Source organism: Mustela nivalis, assembly GCF_964662115.1.
Source record: "Mustela nivalis genome assembly, chromosome: 3".
NCBI lineage: Eukaryota > Metazoa > Chordata > Mammalia > Carnivora > Mustelidae > Mustela > Mustela nivalis.
The window spans coordinates 103398046-103417703 of NC_139022.1; the positions used below are offsets into that span (position 1 = coordinate 103398046).

General features: G+C 42.8%; 1 protein-coding gene across 1 annotated transcript in view; it reads right to left on the reverse strand.

Annotated features, from left to right (window-relative positions):
- Positions 1 to 19658, reverse strand: part of LOC309860940 (protocadherin alpha-13-like) — a 113527-nt gene that overhangs the window by 18974 nt on the left and 74895 nt on the right. The window contains exons 3-4 of the mRNA XM_082723365.1: positions 16243 to 16301; positions 12989 to 13077 (exon numbers count right to left, since the gene is read on the reverse strand). Of these exons, the coding sequence (XP_082579491.1) occupies positions 12989 to 13077; positions 16243 to 16301 (148 nt within the window). The remainder of the gene's footprint in view (positions 1 to 12988; positions 13078 to 16242; positions 16302 to 19658) is intronic.

The following is a 19658-nucleotide window of genomic DNA, read 5'->3' on the forward strand; positions in this document are numbered from 1 at the left end:
AAAATCAATACACAGAAATCTGTTGCATTTCTGTACACTAATAATGAAGTAACAGAAAGAGAAATAAAGAAAACAGTCCGGTTCCATTCATGATTGCACCAAAAACAAAAACAACCCCCCCCCACAAATCCCTAGGAATAAACTTAACCAAGGAGTTGAAAGACCTGTACTCTGAAAACCTGGAAGACACTGATGAATGAAATTGTAGATGACACAACAAATGCAAAGATATTTCATGCATATGGAATGGAAGAACAGATATTGTTAAACGTCCATACTACTCAAAGCTATCTACAGATTTAATGCAATCCCTATCAAAATACCAGCAGCATTCTTTTTTTTTTTTTTAATGTTATGTATTTATTTGACAGAGAGAGAGCACAAGCAGGGGGAGCAGCAGGCAGAGGGAAAGGGAGAAGCAGACTTCCCACTGAGCAGGACCCTGAAATCATGACCTGAGCCTAAGGCAGACACTTAACTGAGTCATCACTCAGGTGCCCTTACCAGCAGCATTCTTCACAGAACTAGAGTAATCTTAAAATTTGTATGGAACCACAAAGGACCCTGAATAGCCAAAGCAATCTTGAAAAAAAAAAAAAAAAAAAAGAACAAAACTGGAGATACCATAATCCCAGATTTCAAGATACACTACACAAAGACATAGTAATCAAAACAGTATGGTATTAGCACGACCTTCGCCCCTGTTTGTGATCACTGAGTCTCTCACTCTCAAACAAATAAATAAAATCTTAACCAAAAAAATTTACAACCATTTAAACAGTTAGTATCCTAAATGCAGGGTTGCAACCCTGAGGGAGAGAAGACAAAAGAAGCTCATTTATATCTCAAAACCCCTCAATTTAGAGAGAGCTCACTCTTAAGAAAGAAATTTCCCCAAAGCAAATATTTAGAATCAATTTATACTTGGTCCAACAGAAGGAAACAGACGTGGCACTAACGATTGATTAAACGCAACCCCACTCACTGCAGACCTCAGGGAGGACAACTGGATTAACTTCTTGGTGATGCAATCCCCTGTAGAGGGAATGCTGGCCTCTAGGGAGGCTCTGTCATGGGTCTCAGGCCTAATCACTATCAGAGGCACCGGGAGGGATCTGGTCCCTAGAAATGCTCCTAGAAAACCCACAAACAAATCCTGTGTCCTGTGTATCCACAGACTTGTCCTGTCACCATCCTAACGTTTGCCTCTGACACAGGACGTCACACTCAGGAAAAGCAGATGAATGCCAGCTGAAGTATCTCCTCCCCCGAACCGCCCACAACTCCCAAAGCACACGTGCACACCAATCAGGCTCCCCACTTTCTTCTTCAGGGAAGTCCTGAAGACCTGCTTTCACCTAGACACAGGTGCTAGATACATACACAGGGCAGGCAATATTCACTGTTCCTTATCTCCTGGCATCACCCTGGGGACAGTGACTTTCCTACTAGCTATTGTGCCCTTTAATTGACTCCTTCCAGATCAGGCTGTGGGTGATCCAAAGAGTTCCTGTCTTCTCCTGACTGCTCTAACTCTTGGCAAAATACTTAGGCCTGAGACAGAACAATATCTCTTAGCCTCTAACATAACAATGTACCATCTTCCTCCTCTCTCTCCATTTTCACCTCTGCCCATAGAGAAACACCCAGCAACCAATACTTCCATTCATGGGGAATGGGCTAGGAAATGGGTTCTCACCTTTAGCTCCATTTCCATACTTATTCTTCCCAGGAAGGAAAAGTTATCTGTCCAATTGGGGAGATTTACATAAGTCATATTTCAAATGGATCATGCTTTTTGGTTGGGGAAAGTGAGCACTAACAGTCACTGTTTTTTCACAGTATACCTCTCCTCTGACTCTTTGCTACTCTCTGCTCTAGCTCCATTTGGTAATCGAATCAGGATGGTTCCTCCTCCTCACCAAGAGAGGGGTCTGCCATTCTTGATTTTCCTCCCTTGTGTTTGGGAGGTGGAGGCTCTACCATATTCCCCACACCATCTTTACCAATAATAAATCTGATTCTGAACTTTGATTCCTCAGTTGGCTCTTTGAATCTACTCTTAATTAATTAAGACTTAGAGGGAAAGGGAGGTGATTAATTAGTCTCCAACAAAGTTCAGACAATTAATAATAGCCTCCAAAGCTGTGTAAAGTCTAATCCTCACGGACTCTCGCCACACTTCTTCATGGTCCTGATACGCACTTTATTTTACCTTTATCTCTACTGAAGTTTACAACACACAGACGCACACAGCCACAGCTGCTTGAACATGAAAGACCCTGAGCTAATGGTCCCCTTCAAAATGCTGAAATCCTAATTCCTGAAACCTGTGAATGTGATGTTATATGGCAAAAGGGAATTTGCAGATGTGATTAAACTCAGGATGTTAAGACAGATTATTCTGGATTATCCAAGTAGGCCCAATGTAATCACAAGAGTCCTTCTAAGGGAAAGAGGGAGGCCGGAAAGTCAGAGTCAAAGAGAGTTCTGCAGATGCTATCCTGTTGGCCTGGAAGATAAAGGATTCAGAAACCAGGATATGCAGGCAACCTCTAGAAGCTGGAAAAAGCAAGGAAAGAGCCCCTCCCCTACAGCATCCAGAAGGAATGGAGCCCTGCTGATATCTTGATTTAAATGCAGGGAAATCTATTTTAGATTTTTGATTTCCAGAACTATGAGATAATAAAGTTGTATTGGTGTAAGCCACCTAATGTGTGGTAATTTGGTACAGCAGTCCTGGGAAACTAACACAGATTTTGGTACCTATAAGTGGAGTCTTGCTATTAGAAATAACTAAAAATGTTGATTTGGTTTTGGAATTGAGCAATGGTTGGAGATTGGAAGAATTCTGAGAAGTACGAGATAAAGTGCCTAGCATACTTTGAACAGACTCTTAGTAGAAATGTAGTTACTAAGACACTGCTAGAGAGGATTCAGGAAGAAGTGAGAAAAGTTAGAGAAAACATATCATCATCTTAGGGAATACCTAAATGGTCATGAACAAGATGGTAGTAGAAATATGGACAATTAAAGAGGCTGTCAGTTCTAATACAGCTCTAATGCAAATGAGAAACAGGTTATTAGAAACAGAAGGAAAGTGGATACTTGTTATATAGTAACAGGAATCCACCTTGATTTAAGCCAAGTAAAACTTCTCACCTCCACAACTGTACAACAGTGAATCTGCATTGCTTTAAGCCATGAAGTTTGTGGTAACTTGTTATAATAGTAATGAGAAGGGGCGCCTGGGTGGCTCAGTCGGTTAAGTGTCTGCCTTCAGCTCAGGTCATGATCCCAGAAATCTTGGGATCAGGCACCACATTATGCTTCCTGCTCAGCAGACAGCCAGTTCCTCCTCTCCCTCTCCGCCCCCCCACCTTCAATCCTCACTCCCCACTTCCTACCCCCTGCTCATGCTCTCTCTCTCGTTCTCTAACTCAGATAAATAAATAAAATCTTTAAAAAAAAATAGTAATGTGGGCGCCTGGATGGCTCAGTGGGTTAAGCCGCTGCCTTCAGCTCAGGTCATGATCTCGGGGTCCTGGGATCGAGTCCCACATCAGGCTCTCTGCTCAGCATGGAGCCTGCTTCCCTCTCTCTCTCTCTCTCTCTCTCTCTGCCTGCCTCTCTATCTACTTGTGATCTCTCTCTGTCAAATAATAATAAAAAAAAAAATAGTAATGAGAAACTAATACAGAACTCACAGTCAGCCTGGAGCTCAGACAATGGACAGTGTTGTCCAAGTTACCAAACTATTCCCTTCACCTGGCATGTGGGACAAAGTATCAGTAATGTGTTAGAACAGGGTTCACTAGCAGGCAGACATGGGGGATATCTGCATATATGGGCAGATATGGGTGAGCAAATATTAAACACCACTATGTGCTAGACACCTTGCTTGACACTGGGACTATAACAGTGAGCAAAAAACACTAAATGTGTAAATGTATGGAAATCACTTAATTTCTATGAGTCTCAATTTCCTTATCTAAAACATGGGAATGACAATGTGTTTCTCTCTTGTTTAAGTATCCAATGCATATAAAGTGCTTGTCACAGTTTCAATAAATAATAATTCATTAAATCTTCTTCTCTCTTGTTTTAAAAGATTATTTTATAACAACAGGGGGCAACAACACAGGATTTAAAGATTCTGAAACTTCAACAAAGACCCCTCATCAACATACATACTTCCTTGCTAATAGGTTATCTGTATCCCATGGTTTATCATTAAACACAGATCCAATCTCACAGGCTCAAAGGTGTCCACCTCAGGGCTGTCTACATACCTGGTGATACTCTTTTCCCCCCAAAACTCTCTGACATGTAGTTTGGTTTGCATCATGTAAAGTAAATCATTAATTCACACAGGCTGAGGCTTTGAGCCTTGCTACAGACTTTTGGTTGACCCTAGATGATTATAGGAAAAGAGATGTGACACATGTGTTTTGGGCAAGACAGTATCTATAGTGCAGAGTCAAAAAACATAAAAGAGAAGACTTGGGAAATGCCACCTCACTGCTCAGGTTGGCCCATGATGCTAGCTAGAGCAACAGCTCTGGGCACAGGATTGGTCCAATGTTGGAAGTAAGCATTCTTAGACCATCAACAACAAACGTGTTTATTCAGACTTCCTACATTTTTTAAGTTTGTTTGGTTGTTTATTACATTCACTGGCAGCTATAATCCAGAGGCCAGGTACACTGTTGGGATTCGACAGTTAAGAGCTTCTCTAGTAACTCTAGTAACAATAAGCTTCTCATCATCCCTGTTTTCTTGTAGATACAAATTTGTTTCCTAAAAGTTACCTTTTTATACTCTAACCTTCTAGAGTTACACCTGTGAGTCTAACTTCTTCTTCTTTTTTCTTTTTAAAGGCTCGATCTATTTATTTGACAGAGAGAGAGCAGGAGAGTACAGGCATGAGTGGCAGAAGGAGATGGGGAAGCAGGCTCCCCGCTGAGCAGGGAGCCCAGTGCAGGGCTTGATCACAGGATCCTGGGACCCTGACCCGAGTTGAAGGCAGTTGCTTAACCAACTGAGCAACCCAGACACCCAAAGTTTGACTTCTATAAAGCTCTCAATTTTGTGTTTCCATCCTGGTACAAACATCATTTAAAAAAAATTTTTTTTTTGAGATTTTATTTATTTGAGAGATAGAGAGCTAGAGACCGAGACGGGGGGCGGGGGGGGGGGAGAGCATGAGCAGGGTGAGGGGCAGAAGCACGCTCTCCAATGAATAGGGAGCCCAACGTGGAGCTTGAACTCAGGATTCCAAGATCATGACCCGAGCCAAAGGCAGCACCCAACCGACTAAGCCACCTTGGTGCCCACAAACATCCTTTTTAAAAATTTATTAAGTTTTGGGGCACCTGGGTAGCTCAGTGGTTTAAGCCTCTGTCTTCAGCTCAGACTGCCTTCAGTCTCAGGGTTCTGGGATCAAGGCCCACCCTGGGTGGCTCAGTGGGTTAAGCCTCTGCCTTCAGCTTAGGCCCTGGTCTCAGGGTCCTAGGATCAAGCCCCAAATTGGGCTCTCTGCTCAGTGGGGAGCCTGCTTTCCTCCCCCCTCCTGCCCCCCCCCCCCGCCTGCCTCTCTGCCTTCTTGTGATCTCTATCTCTGTCGGGTGAATAAATAAAATCTTTTAAAAATTTTTTCTTATGTTTTTATTTTAGTTCAAGTGTAGTTAACATTCAGTGTTATATTAGTTTCAGGTGTACTTTTTCACTTTCTTTCTTTCTTTTTTTTTTTTTTTAAGATTTTATTTACTTATTTGACAGACAGAGATCACAAGTAGGCAGGCAGAGACAGACGGGGAAGCAGGCTCCCTGCCAAGCAGAGAGCCCAATGCGGGGCTTGGTCCCAGGACCCTGAGTTCATGACCTGAGCCAAGGTAGAGGCTTAACCCACTGAGCCATCCAGGTGCTCCACTTTATTTCTTTTGGTACTGCCATCCTCAGGACTGCCTTCTCCCATCTTTCACCTGCCCACTCCCTTGGAGATAAACAATTCAAGGCAGGGCCACTGCTGAGGAAACTCTTGGTCTCATTGAGATTAGAGTGGAATGCCATTGATTTTTCCTCCCTCTTCTTTTTCTTTTTTAATTTTTAAAAATTTAGTTACTTATTTAATTTAGTTACTTATTTAGTTACTCTCTGTCTTGTGACAGAGAGAGCACAAGCTGGTGGAGCAGCTGGCAGAGGGAGAGGGAGAAGCAGGCTCCCTGCTGAGCAAGGAGCCCGACCTGGGGCTTGATCCCAGGACTCTGGGATCATGACCCAAGTCAAAGGCAGTTGCCTAACCAACTGAGCCACCCAGGCACCCCTTCTTTTTCTTTTTTAAAAGATTTTATTTATTTATTTGAGAGAGAGTGAGCAAGAGAGACAGCATGAGGGAGAGGAAGAAGCAGACAGCCCTCTGAGCAAGGAGTCCAAGGTGGGGCTCGATCCCAGGACTACGGGATCATGACCTGAGTCAAAGGCAGATGCTTAAGTGAATGAGCCATCAAGGCGCCTCCCCTCTCCTTTTCTGACTGTGGGTAGCAAGCTTTATGTGCAGAGGCAGAAGAGGCATCTCTCCAGTCCACATACTCAAGTCCAGGTCTCCTAGCAATGAACTCTCTTGTGGCCCTTCCCTAAGGGCCCCTGGGCTCTAACCAGTGCTTGACCTGAATATGTTTCTCCAAATTAGGCAATGACCTTTTCAACTTAAATTTGACTGCCTCTGTGGAAATGAACATTTCAAGTACTTTTGGAATCTGGGCTGAGTTTCTTTGAAAATATTTGTCATTAAAGAGCCTTGCTATTGCTGGGGATACGCTTTCATTTCTATTTTACTAGAATCAGTGAGGCTTTAGGCAATGCTTGCTAGGGCTGCAAAGCTTAAAGTAATTACAAGCTATTACCTCTCCTCTGCCCTCAAACCAGGTTATAGGTAGGTCCTTTTTGTCTAAGCATCTCTCAGAGAGGAGTTCTAAGCCCACCAATTCCAAAAAATCCAAGCCAGCTTTCCTCCAGAATGAAGTATAGACTCATGACCACTTTGCCATAGCGCTCTCAGGCTACACAGGGAGCCTGTCATCTTTGAGCCAAGTCAGGTGGCAGACTTGGTGATTGCTGCCTTCCCTTGGTCCTTTGAGACATCAGAATCTTCCCAGTAGAAACCTGAATTTCCCTTTTGATAAGGGGTTTAAAAATTTAGCTACCAACCATGGTGTACATATACAACTAGGAGAGAAGGTAATTAGGAAACTCTACTGTTCCATGCAACACTCTTCAACAAAAGAAGGATAAAAGGGTATTATTTTCCAAAGACACGATTCAAAAGTTGTTTCTCATGATGAAGTTTTCAGGGGCCAGTCTGTATGCTCCAGTGACACATTAAACGGATCAATGATAACCTAAGGAACTATAATGAGTATCCATTGCCTGACCTGCCTTAGCTGCTTCTCTGCCTCTGGGGGATTTGAAGGAAAGTGGAGCCCAAGGTAATAGTTCTTGCTACTCTTCTTTCCTCACTATACCCTCTAAAATGTATGCCCAGAAGCGTAAGCTGGAGTGCAGATGGGACTGGATTTTCAGGAGGCATATAAACTCTGTTGGTGGGTCACTTTTAAGGAAGAAATTTATTTATTTTGTATCATGGTCCCAATCCTCACTGTATTCTGCCCTGAGCTAATCAATCCTGGAAAAAATGGTGTAGAAAAACATGAGGGAGGTGGAGGAAACACAGGGTTGAGGGAAAGAACTATCTCAGAATCCATTTATTAAACAGAAATGTTGAGGGGCACCTGGGTGGCTCAGTTGGTTAAGTGTCTGCCTTTGGCTCAGGTCATAATCTCAGGGTCCTGGGATAGAGCCTTGCGTTGGGCTCTGGGCTCAGCAGGGAGCCTGCTTCTTCCCCTCCTTCTGTGCTCATGCTCTCTCTCTCAAATAAAGAAATAAAATCTTAAAAAAAAAAAAAAAAACCCCAGTAAACAGAAATGTTCAATTGTGGGAAAACCAGGAAATTTTCATGCTAGTTTTTCATTTACATGATCCTTAAAAATGGAAGGTGCAGGGTGTTCTTCTAAAGGAGGAGGCAAAGGTGAATGAATAAAGCAAGTAAAGACTTAAGTTTCATGGTTTCTAATTCCCCATTCCCACACTGTCTTGCTCCTTCCCTCCAGGCCAGGTCAGAACACAAAACACGAGCTACAGAGAGAACTACAGCAGAACTGATGAGCCCCGAACCCCCAGAAAGTAAAAGTGCACCTTCCAAGGACTCACATTCTTCAGCTAGAGGCCTCTCAGCCTGGCCCTGAGCCTCCAGTGGCAGTGGAGGATGTGAATGAGGAAGCCGCCTCACACACACAGATGGCTGATCTCATTTTGTTTCCTAATAAGGATCTGTACACACCTCCCAGGACCGTGATTACCATGACAACAGCAGAAGTTGAGGGTGAGCAGGTTAGTGGAACAGCAGGCTTTCTAAATCCTCAAACGAGGCCCAAGGCTGCACACTCACTCATGAAGTGGGGACATTCGTGTTGGCAGCGCTCCTGAACGGATTCCGAAAAAACTCAAGGATCATGACTTCTTTCGGGAGAAGAGTCAGAGATGGATTCTACATGAAGCCCCTTCATGGAAAGGTGATTTTGCCAGAGAGGTAGGAAACCCTAAGACAAATAAAAGCACAAATCTCACTCCGCACCCCCACCCTGCATAAAACTAGGGCACATAAACTGTGTCCATCATCCACAGAGTAAAGACATCTGGCAAACCAGGGCAAAAATAATCCCCCAGGGAAAAGAAAAAACAAAACCAAAAACAGGTGCATTAAGAAAAATCTTCAGAATAGAGCCTTCCCACAGAGACAGACAACTCAGAACAACTCACCTAAATTGTCAATGTGAAAGATAGACTCATACCTTGGAAAATCACAAAAAGTGCTACCATCTACCAAATATTATTCTCCAGGTTCTGGAGCATGCATGTATTATCTCATTTAATTCTTGTTACAACCTTATTAGGTGGGCGCCACTATTATCTCCCATCTTACAGGGGAACTAGGAATCAAAAACCTTAAATAAGGGACTTAGAACAGCATAGCAGCCAAGCTAGAATTCAAAGAAGGGTTACTCTGACCTGGAGCCTGAACTCTTAGTGATTCTCTCTCTAATGTAGGGAAAGGGCTCCTGCTTCCTGCAAGAATCATGAGTAGATGCCTTCCTTGCACGGTTTCTGAGCCTCCAAAGATACCACACAACCTCAGGAATATTTCCTCTCAATTCTACACCAGTTCTTAAACCTTGGGGTACATTGGGAGAACATGGAGACCTTTTTAAAACACAGACTTCTAGGCCCCAATCTGAGAATTTCTGACTCAGAAGGAATTAGTGTGGCTGCTCCAAGTACTGTACTTTGAGAACCACTGTCCGGTCACTCTAAACTAAGGTCCCCTAGGCCTCCCTGCCTTAGCCATCCAGCCTGCCTAATTAACCTTCCACTGCCTAGTCCCGATCCCCTGGGGTCTTCCTTGACAAGGTATAGTGTTATCTTTGGCAGTGCGGTGTGTTTTTGGAAGTCCCTGAGCGCTTTTGAAAATAGGATCTCCCACTCCAAAAATAATCTGTTGCCTGAGGTAATGAAAAGTAGAAAAGGGGGCCCGGAAGAAGCACTAGGGGATAGCAAAGCAGCCTGGTGCGCTGAAGCCAGACAGGCTCTCTCAAAGTTAGGGGCAGTCTTTTTACAACCTCTCAGGCTTCCCTCTTGGAACTGATCACAAGAGGGCACCCATTAAAACCTCTTCAGAACATTCACATTGAAAAAGTGAGAGTTGTAAATGGGAATTACTGGCCCTTTAAACCACCCCCCCCCACCCCGCCCAAGAAGCTGTAACTGGATGCTCTCCCTCCTCAGCCCATTTTCTTTCCTCTGCTCAGTCTCCCGGGAAGCTGCTAAAGAAGCCCTTGTCCTGGTCTGCTCACATAGAGGTGAGGCTGGAGAAGGCGGCCAGGAATCAGGATTAACCAATTTGATCCCTGACTTGTTTATCCTGCAAGAGACATCACCTGGTGATGTCCCCATGGATCCTTTCGGAGCGTGACATCTTATCCTAGGTTTTTGTGGACTATGAAGATAAATGAACGGTTCAGTGATAAAGCAAAAGAATGCATCAATGGAGGAGAAACAAGGAAGACATGTAAATGAGGATTGAGGCACAGACGGCCCCCTCCTCTTCACAGCCGCAGGCTGCAGCTCTTTTAGGTGTGAAAAGGTAGTGGTTCATGAGGGGGTCTCAGACACACGTGTAAGAAGACCCAGGCAACAAGAGGAAACCTTCTGGAAGCAAATGCACCTTCATCATGAGGCACTAAGGGCAACAGAATCAATGAAAGGCAGGCTCTTCTTGGGATCGGAAATAAACAAGTTTTTGAAGCATTTTCCTTTTCTCTGTGGAGAGCTAATGAAGCCTCCTCATTCCATCTCCTGAAGGGCAGCTGGGGTAGGGATGTGGGGAGAGTGCCTGGACTGTACAGATGTCAGGATGATCCAGACAACCTTAGAGGGTGTGTCTCTGGGTCCAGAAATGAGAATTACTGAATTCTGGCCACCAGGTCATCACCCTAGGCCATGTCATGGGTCATGCAAAACCTTTCCAGAAAAAATAAAATAAAGTTAGGCATTTATTAACACCGCTTGTCAAGCACTATATTCAGTTCTTTCCTCTTTAGTAATCATGGCAATTCATGGGATTATCACCATACCCAGTTTACAGATAAATAACAGTAATTGGAAAACATGAATTTAAGCAATTTGCTTTTGCTCACCCAGCAAGGAAGTCTGGAATTGCAATTTGATTCAGATCTGATTCCAAATCATGATCTTAATCCTTATGCCATATTCCTTACTGACTCAGCAGAACATATATTTGAGTCCTAAAACCTAAAAATGTTGAAAGGACAGTGCAGAAAGCAGAGGGGCATTCCTTTAACTTCAAGTCACTGGTGAGGAGGTGTGTGGAAAAATATGGTGAGGTCACCCGTGGACTACGTGGTGGAAGATGGAAGCTGTGTCCAGTTCAGTCCATGAGGATGGTGACTCGTGCGTCTGGAGCCAGGCACAGTCCTGGACAGAAGGGATTAGACAATACTGAAGGGGAGCAATGGCGACTCCTTCCTTATCTTCTGTCAAGAAAAGGGGTTCCTAACATTCTTTCAGATCTGAAGTAAAGAGATCTGGGCCAGATGCAAATGAAAATACTGGCGGACGGTTCCTACTGCGCATTTGCCTAGGAACGTGCAGCCACCAGCATCATCAATGAAAGGCAGAATGTATTCCGACTTAGTTCCTGGCTCACCAGAGTGACCTACAAAGCCCCGTGAGAACAGGAAAAGCCCTAAAATGAAGGCAGGTGAGCAGGGCGTGGGTGTAGCTGCTTTCAGAAAAGATCTTAACATTCTAGGTGCCTCCCATGCTGCAGTACTGGGCAGCCCAACAGCCCTTCCTCCTCCATCACTTCTTCACTCCATCCCTGGCACTGGGGTTGCAGATTTGTCAATGAACTATTTTATGTTCCTCTTCTTGCCATCTGGCAATATTACTCTCTAATGAATTGCTTTAACTTGTGCATTTTCTGTTGTTGTTTTTTTTTTTTTTTTTTGACAAATGTGACTTTTAGTTGAATCATGCCACATTCATAAATAGCAATTGCTGGCTGATTAGAATCGATGAAAGCCCTTAGAGTTGCCAGCAAAAATGGGCCCTTAGCTGCACATGTTACTCGAATAGCCTAATCATTGAAAGGCACCTGATTATTTTTGGAAAGAATGTTTCACACGCACACTTGTGTCATCTATAATGTATCTGTGTATATATTTGAATTTGGATGGGTTCTTGCAGGCCAGCCATGCTAGGAATATAAGTGCTACACACACTTGGATTTGGAGCTAGACACACTTGGGTGTGAATCCTACTCTGCCACTAACAAACTACATGAACCTGGGTATGTTTCTTATCCTCTCTGTGTCTCCAGTTTCCCATATGTAAAATAGTCATAATAAATCCCTTGCAAGGCTGTCATGGGGGATAAATGAGATCACATGTTTAATGTGCTCAGCACAATGTTTGGGTAGATTATGGCTCAATAATCAGGAACTATTATCATCATCATCATGTTCTATTAATAGAGGATTATGATAGACACCATTTGCAGTCTCTGAAATCCTTCCTTCCTGAAAACTGTCACAGGGATGGGCCTACAAAGCCATATTTTTATTGTATGACACTGTATGATTAGAGGAGAATAAGGAAACTAAGGAATTATGAGCTTAAGGAATTTTTCTATGCTCTCCCAGCCACTGGGTTCTTGATCCAATCTAGCAGATTCTATTTCCTGAAAGTATGGATTAGAATCAGCCCTCACTGGTCCTCTAAACTAAGAAACTGTGAGACAGTCACGTGTGCAAATGTACATGTCAAGGCAGTAAAAGTCAGTCTGCAGAATGATGTAGGTATGCAGAAAGAAGCAGGTCTGACTTTGACCTGGAGTCAAAGAGAGTAGTGCCTTGGTTTTTATACTTTCCACTTCCATGAGAAACTCCACTGCATGTATCTATCTGTAGATCTATGTGTCTCCCTTTTGCTTACCACTCTGAATGGGTTTGCAACATCTTCAACCAAAAGATCTTTGCTAACAGTGTCACCTCTGCACACGAGGCCACCAGATCTTCTCTGTGTGGCTCAGATAGCCTAAGCACATGAAAGACCCCTATTTACTTTACAGTAGAACTTTATATACATGTGTACTCTTCTCTGTTTTTAATTCTTGAAGGACATTAAGTAGAAAATCAAAATAATCATGCAAGAGTATAATGAAGTCATACATGGATGGAAAAGAAGAAAACTAAAAAGAAAACCATTAGCATTCCTGATCTTAAAAAACAAACAAACAAGTCATCTAATTGTCTTCTAGAACCCATCAAGAAGAGAGACCTTGGGTCTTTACCTGGTGTTGCACTGGATACTGTTGGCCACTGCTGATCAGGCCCTCCTGGACCAGCCCGCAGAATGCCAGCCTCCTCCAGGTGCACAGAGCTGAGTAAACACAGAGACCCAAATAATGGTTAGACCATAAATGACTTTCCAGATCTTCTTCCACCCTGAGAAAGCGCATGGCTCTCTGAAGGCAGCGCTACGGCTAACACACTGTACTCATACTTGAAGCAATGACTACTGAGCAGTTACCTTACATAAACTGCAAAAGCATCATTGACTTCCTGCTTGTTATACTATTTGGGCAATAAACATGTTTTATCTTTGAGGCAATTCTGGTTGTCATTAATGACACATGGTGTTCAGTAAATCTAATGGGAAGCCCATCAGAGGGCTAATGCCATTTTAACACCTTATTGCTGAACCAGATGAGGAGAACTTGTTCTCAGAAGCCCCAGGCCTCTCTTGCTGATTCTCTTGTTTCTGAGTCCTCTATAGCAAAGACGAAAATACTTGAAAATTATTTGTTGACTGTAGCATTATTCCAAATTAGTTACCCAATTACTTCTTAATTATTTCATGTTCTACTCTTTCTGTATTTTTTACTTATAGACCACACACCCTATATTTCCTGGGACTTGAGGAAGCCTATCACCATCACTCATGGATCCCAATTTAGAAGAGATTAACTCAGCATGAAATATTGTAGGGAGTGAGGCATGAACTGGGACTCCCTTGGAGGCAAGCAGAGATAGAACATAAACGCTTCAGGTTGGGGCAAACATCATATTCATTTATATATGTTCAATGCTCACACATAGGAGACCCTCATATACTTGTGGGATGGATGAAGGAAGAAAGGAACAAACAGGATCGTAAGAGTAAACATCAACCCAAAGAATCCTCATGAGAATTAGAGGATTCTTTTCTTTTTTTAAGATTTTATTTATTTATTTGACAGAGACCACAAATAGGCAGAGAGGCAGGCAGAGAGAGACAGAGGGAAGCTCTCTGCTGAGCAGAGAGCCTGATTCAGGCTCCATCCCAGGACCCTGAGATCATGACCTGATAGGAAGGCAGAGGCTTAACCCACTGAGCCACCCAGGGGCCCCTAGAGGATTCTTTTCAAAAAGACATTGGTTCATCTTGCAAATTAAGTTACTCAAAATTTACACTACTATTTGAAAGGTTATGAGAGGCGGCGAAGCAGATGAACTATTGTGGGGGAAGCTCATCTATCAATTGAATATTCTTTCACTCTTGACTCTGAATAATATATCTAATCAAAATTCACTCATTAAGCTCTGCCCTACTGCAATTCTTCCCTTCACCTACATTCTAGAATCTTTCCCCCCAAATATTAATATCCTTCATGTGTTCCCAGATTCTTCCAGGAAATTCTATGGGTTCAGTCAGATTCATTCTGGAGATGTAACCACCCTGGAACCAGCTCAACTCAAAGCAGAATTTTCAAAAAAACAGTTACATGAGGTCTGAGGCCAGAACAGCCAAGAAGCCAAGCACATGTGTAAAAAGAGAAGAGTATTCTTTGAGTTTACAACTCTAATATATGTTCAGTATACTGTACTATGAGGAATAAGTTACATTTAACTGCACTTTTTAGTTCATTCCTCATCCTACTTATATCTTAGTTGAAACCTGAATAGGAACACACTTGCCCCCCCCCCTTTGAAAATGGAGTAAGGAAGTGATATGTTTTAGCATTTTATTTCAAATGTAGCTTTAAAGGCACATCTCGTGGCTTTGACACTTTTCAAGTAAAGCACTAGTTAGTTCAGCCAGAAGAGAAAAAGCTGGTATTATAAACCATGCTTTTCCCTACTGCATGGTTTGCAGCAGTAGCTCAGATGCAGGCAAAAGCATAAGCTGGTCACTAACAAACAGGAAGCGCCCTCCTGCCACTAGTATTTGAACATCCGCACAAGTTTTTCTGGGCTAAAATTATGACCCAGGTTCCAATGTGACATCTCGATATGCCCACTACTGATCTTCAGGCCTTCGCTGATTGGTTCTTGGTGAGAAATAGCACCCATTATAATGATCTCTGCTTGACTTATAATGTAATGCTTGAGACTATGTTAATTTATTTCACTTTAATGCATTTCTAAATGGACTTAAAACTAATTTTTCATTGACTTTTTTTTTTTTTTTTAGATTTTATTTACTGGACAGAGAGAGTACAAGCAGGAGGAGCAGCAGGCAGAAGGAGAGGGAGAAGCAGCCCGACCTAGAGCTCGATCCCAGGACCCCGGAATCATGACCTGAGCCAAAGGCAGACGTTTAACCATCTGAGCCACCCAGGCGCTCTAATTTTTCATTAACTTAACACATACTTTGTAAGCTCTCCCTTAAGAGACTGATGTAGGTTTGCTAAAGATCTACTGAACTGTTGCCCAGACATTTTGAGGGGCTTAAGTTTAGAGTTCATTCCTCCCTTGAAACAAAATCCTTTTGCGGGTCGTGATCATTAGTTTCCTGGTTTCCAAAGACACTCAAAAGTAAAGAATCTTTTATTTGGCCCTATGGCACTAAATCAGCTCTGGGGATAATGGTAGTTAATCAATTACTGTCAAAGAGACAAAGTAGAGAAACCAAAATTATATTTAATCTGAGTCTTAGAGTCATACTATTACTCTAGTTTCATTTAAAATAAGATAGATTTGGTCTCCAGATATTCAATAAAGGCCTTTCACATGGCTCATCCACTAAAGAGCCCACGCCATCGATAGGAACAAGAGAGTAACAAGATGGGAAAGATACGGAGATTCTAAAATGGATGAACATGAACAAGAATGACAGCCAGTTATTGCGGTTAATAGGATATAAGAGTCGACGTGTGACAGAAAACTAAGGTAGAAAACACGTACTTATATTCGGATCCAAAATCATCAGGATTAATTTAAATAATTTAAATAATTTCTAGGGGAGGGACAGAAAGTACAGGTGGGGAAGGGATAGAGGAAGTTGTAATTATTTCCCTACAGAACTTTTGATGGGAGAAAGTACCCAGAAGCCTGTCTCTGTAACTTTACAGGGAACTCTGATTTGCCAGCCCTTGATAAGCATTTGGCACTACTTCCAATGTTTCAATTAGAGATGTGGAGATAAAAGGAACTATTTTCTCCTGGAAAAGTATCTAAAACTTCTCAGTTTGACAGCAGTTTCCAGCCCCTGGACACAGAATGTGTCCGAGCCATACAAAGTTAAAGTTCTCCCGACAGAAAGAAAAAGGAAGGAACTACATACCTGTGCATTCCTGCTCGGAGGGAGGCAGAGTAACGCCAGTCAGGGTTGGGCTGTCGAGGCTGCAAAAAATCACAAAGGGAGGTTTTGTTAATAAGGCAGAGTGGTGATTGCCCTGTGACTGATTAGCCTATTTCTGAAATATTTCTCATATCTGAAAAAAGTATCGAAGGAGCCATTTTATGGGCAACTCTAAGATGCTATCCATATATATATAGCACTTCAGGAGAAAATGAGCTCATCGGAGTCCTTCCACAGACTCCATATCATGGAAAAACCAGATTTAATGATGCTGTGAGGACCAGCTGTGGCTTCGCCTTGCTCAAAACAGGTCCATGTTCCTAAAGCAGCCCTAGAGGGAGGGCAGGCTATTTTGAGATGGGGAAAGCTTTCATTGTTTTGCCTTCAAATGCTTCACTAAAGGAAGTTCTCCCATTTGGTATTCTAGCTAGAACAGGGCTCAGACTCCATGAGTTCTGCTGGCCGGCCACACTGCAGAGGACTGCAATCTGCCGCCAGCTTTGCAGACTGCAGCATGTCCCACCCAGGATGAATGGGGCCGCACGCCAGCGACTGAAAACTGCCTCTGCTGCTGCTTGGAGAGGAATCCCAGGGAGAAGAAAACAAACCACAACGGGAGTCTGAACTTGTTTTGCTACACAGTCCTTTTCATAAAATCCCACCCGCTCCCTGCTTTGCAGAGTGTTTGGCCTCCTCCCTCAATTACTGCTGCTCAGCTCTTACTGCTTAACAGGGAGTGCCTAAAATGCAAAAACGGTCTGGCTCAGTCTGCCGCACCTGTGTACGGGAAGGATCTGTCACCCTTTGTCCACAAACTGTCAATTCCAAGCGGAGAGGACGAAAAAGGAAAATATAGGCCCCTGAAGACTGTTGGAGGAGTTATAGGTTGCGTAGAAGGTACTCAGGAATCACTGGGGACAAAACGAACCACCATCACTATCTGGTATGTATTAGCAAAAATTTTGTTATCAAAGAATCCTGTGAGGGGCGCCTGGGTGGCTCAGTCAGGTAAGCATCTGCCTTCAGCTCAGGTCACAATCCCGGGCGGGGTCCACAGGGCCCTGCTCAGTGGGGAGTCTGCTTCTCCTTCTGCCCCTCCCTCTGTGCATGCGTGCTCTCTCTCTCTCTCAAAAATAAATGAAATCTTTACCAAAAAAACCTCTGATGGATGTTCCCCGCAACATGTTTTCATGGGCAGAGATTAAAGTGGGCTCTGTCACTGAATACTGAAGTCTATTTGAGTGGAAAGATGAACAGATGGAGATTGTATTCTAAAAATTCCTCTGGATTATAATGATCATTTTTGTAGATACAAAGCCACAGAAATACCAATAAACTACTTCAAAATGTCAGTAATTCTAGTTCTTATCCTTTTTTTTTTTTAAGATTTTATTTAATTTGACAGAGAGAGATCACAAGTAGATGGAGAAGCAGGCAGAGAGAGAGAGACAGGGAAGCAGGCTCCCTGCTGAGCAGAGAGCCTGATGTGGGACTTGATCCCAGGACCCTGAGATCATGACCTGAGCCGAAGGCAGCGGCTTAACCCACTGAGCCACCCAGGTGCCCCAGTTCTTATCCTTTTTATTGTTATTCAAAGGATGCAGAGTATTTCATAGCCAAGTTTTCCCACAACACCTAGGAAAGGAGTGATCAGCATCTCAACTCCCAGACAAACTTGCGGGTGACTGGAACGTATTCAGAAACTTAGCTGAAGTCAAGGCCCAGAAAAAGCTACAACTCTAAGATACTTCACTGCAAATGTCCCCATACATTAACTGCCCTCTTCGGTCCCTTCCACTCTGCTGGCAAGATAGGAATATCATTCTTGGTGGTCAAATTCACAGCATTCTATGGATGTTCCATCTAAAGTAGCATAAAACTCTACAGATGAAACGAAAGGGTTCTCATTTTCTACTAGTGGTGTTGCAGTGACCAAAAGAGAAACGATTTGCAACTCATTCTGTAAAGCTGGAAAAACAACTAAAATATTTCCTATTAATCCAATTATCACCATCTCTCCCCTTACCATCAGCAGCACTAGTGTCAACGGTGAGAACCTTCCTTTAGTAAAGACTTGGATATCCATTAGGTAAATGTTGCCAATTTTTCTGTGATTGGGTAACATTTGTGATGAAAACTGCTGCGACTTCATCTTTGGACTGAAAGTACCAACCTCGTTTTGCTTAAAAGCACAGTTCTAGTAGGACTGACTGAGAAACTCAGTTCCCGGAGTGCCTGGGTGGCTCAGTTGGTTAGGCGACTGCCTTCAGCTTAGGTCATGATCCTGGAGTCTTGGGATCAAGTCCCGCATCGGGCTCTCTGTTTGGCGGGGAGTCTGTTCTCCCTCTGCCCCTTCCCCATCTTGTGCTTTCTCTCTCTTTCTCATTCTCTCCCACTCAAATAAGTAAATAAATAAATAAAAATCTTGGGAAAAAAAAAAGGAACTCAGTTCACTACACAACCTCACTTCCTCAACTATAACTTGTCATGCTATTTTCTGTAATAGTCCATCAGCAACAAGGTGCTTCTCAGATTCATTTATCAGAATTGTAGTTATGACATATCTTATGGTAGTAAGACTGGGCAGGGAAAAGGAAAGGAAGAATATACAGTGTTTTAAGTTTCCACACGATATTAGGCAATAGGATAAGCACTTTAAACATACTGTTGCATTTACCCTAACACTTTTTTTAGATCATTAATTCTATATAAGGTGTATCTGTTTCGTCCATAAAACATATGAAGATCCTCAGATATTCATAATACAGAGCTATGTCCTCAGAGCTTCACATGGTTCAGGTATTGGGTAGGTTTTAAAAATGTTTCTGAACAAATAAACTATTATGCAAGAGTAACATTAATGTACTTAAATTTATAGAAATAAGAAATCTGAGCTTTAGAAAGATTAAATCACTTGCCTGATTGGTGGGTTTGGCTGATCGTTACATTTAGTTCTCCCTAACACAAAAGTTTGTGCATTTAAAAAAAAGATTTATTTATTTATTTGGGGGAGAGAGAGAGAGAGAAAATGTGAGCCAGGCAGGGGAATGTGGGGGAGTGGGGTAACAGGGACAGAGGGACAAAGAGAGAGAAACTTTCACAGACTCTTCACTGAGGACGGAGTCCATCCCAGGACTCTAAGATCATGACCTGAGCTGAAACCAACAGCCACTTAACCCGAATGAGTCACTCAGGTGTCCCACAAAAGTTTGTGTTTTAGACTAATTTACATGGAATACATATATTGTTGACTCTTGAACGACATAGGTGTGAACTGCACTGGTTCACTTACATGTCGATTTTTTTCAGTAAATACCGTATATAGTACTGTAAATGTATTTTCTCTTCCTTATGGTTCTCTTAATAACATTTTCTTCCCTCTGGCTGACTTTATTGTA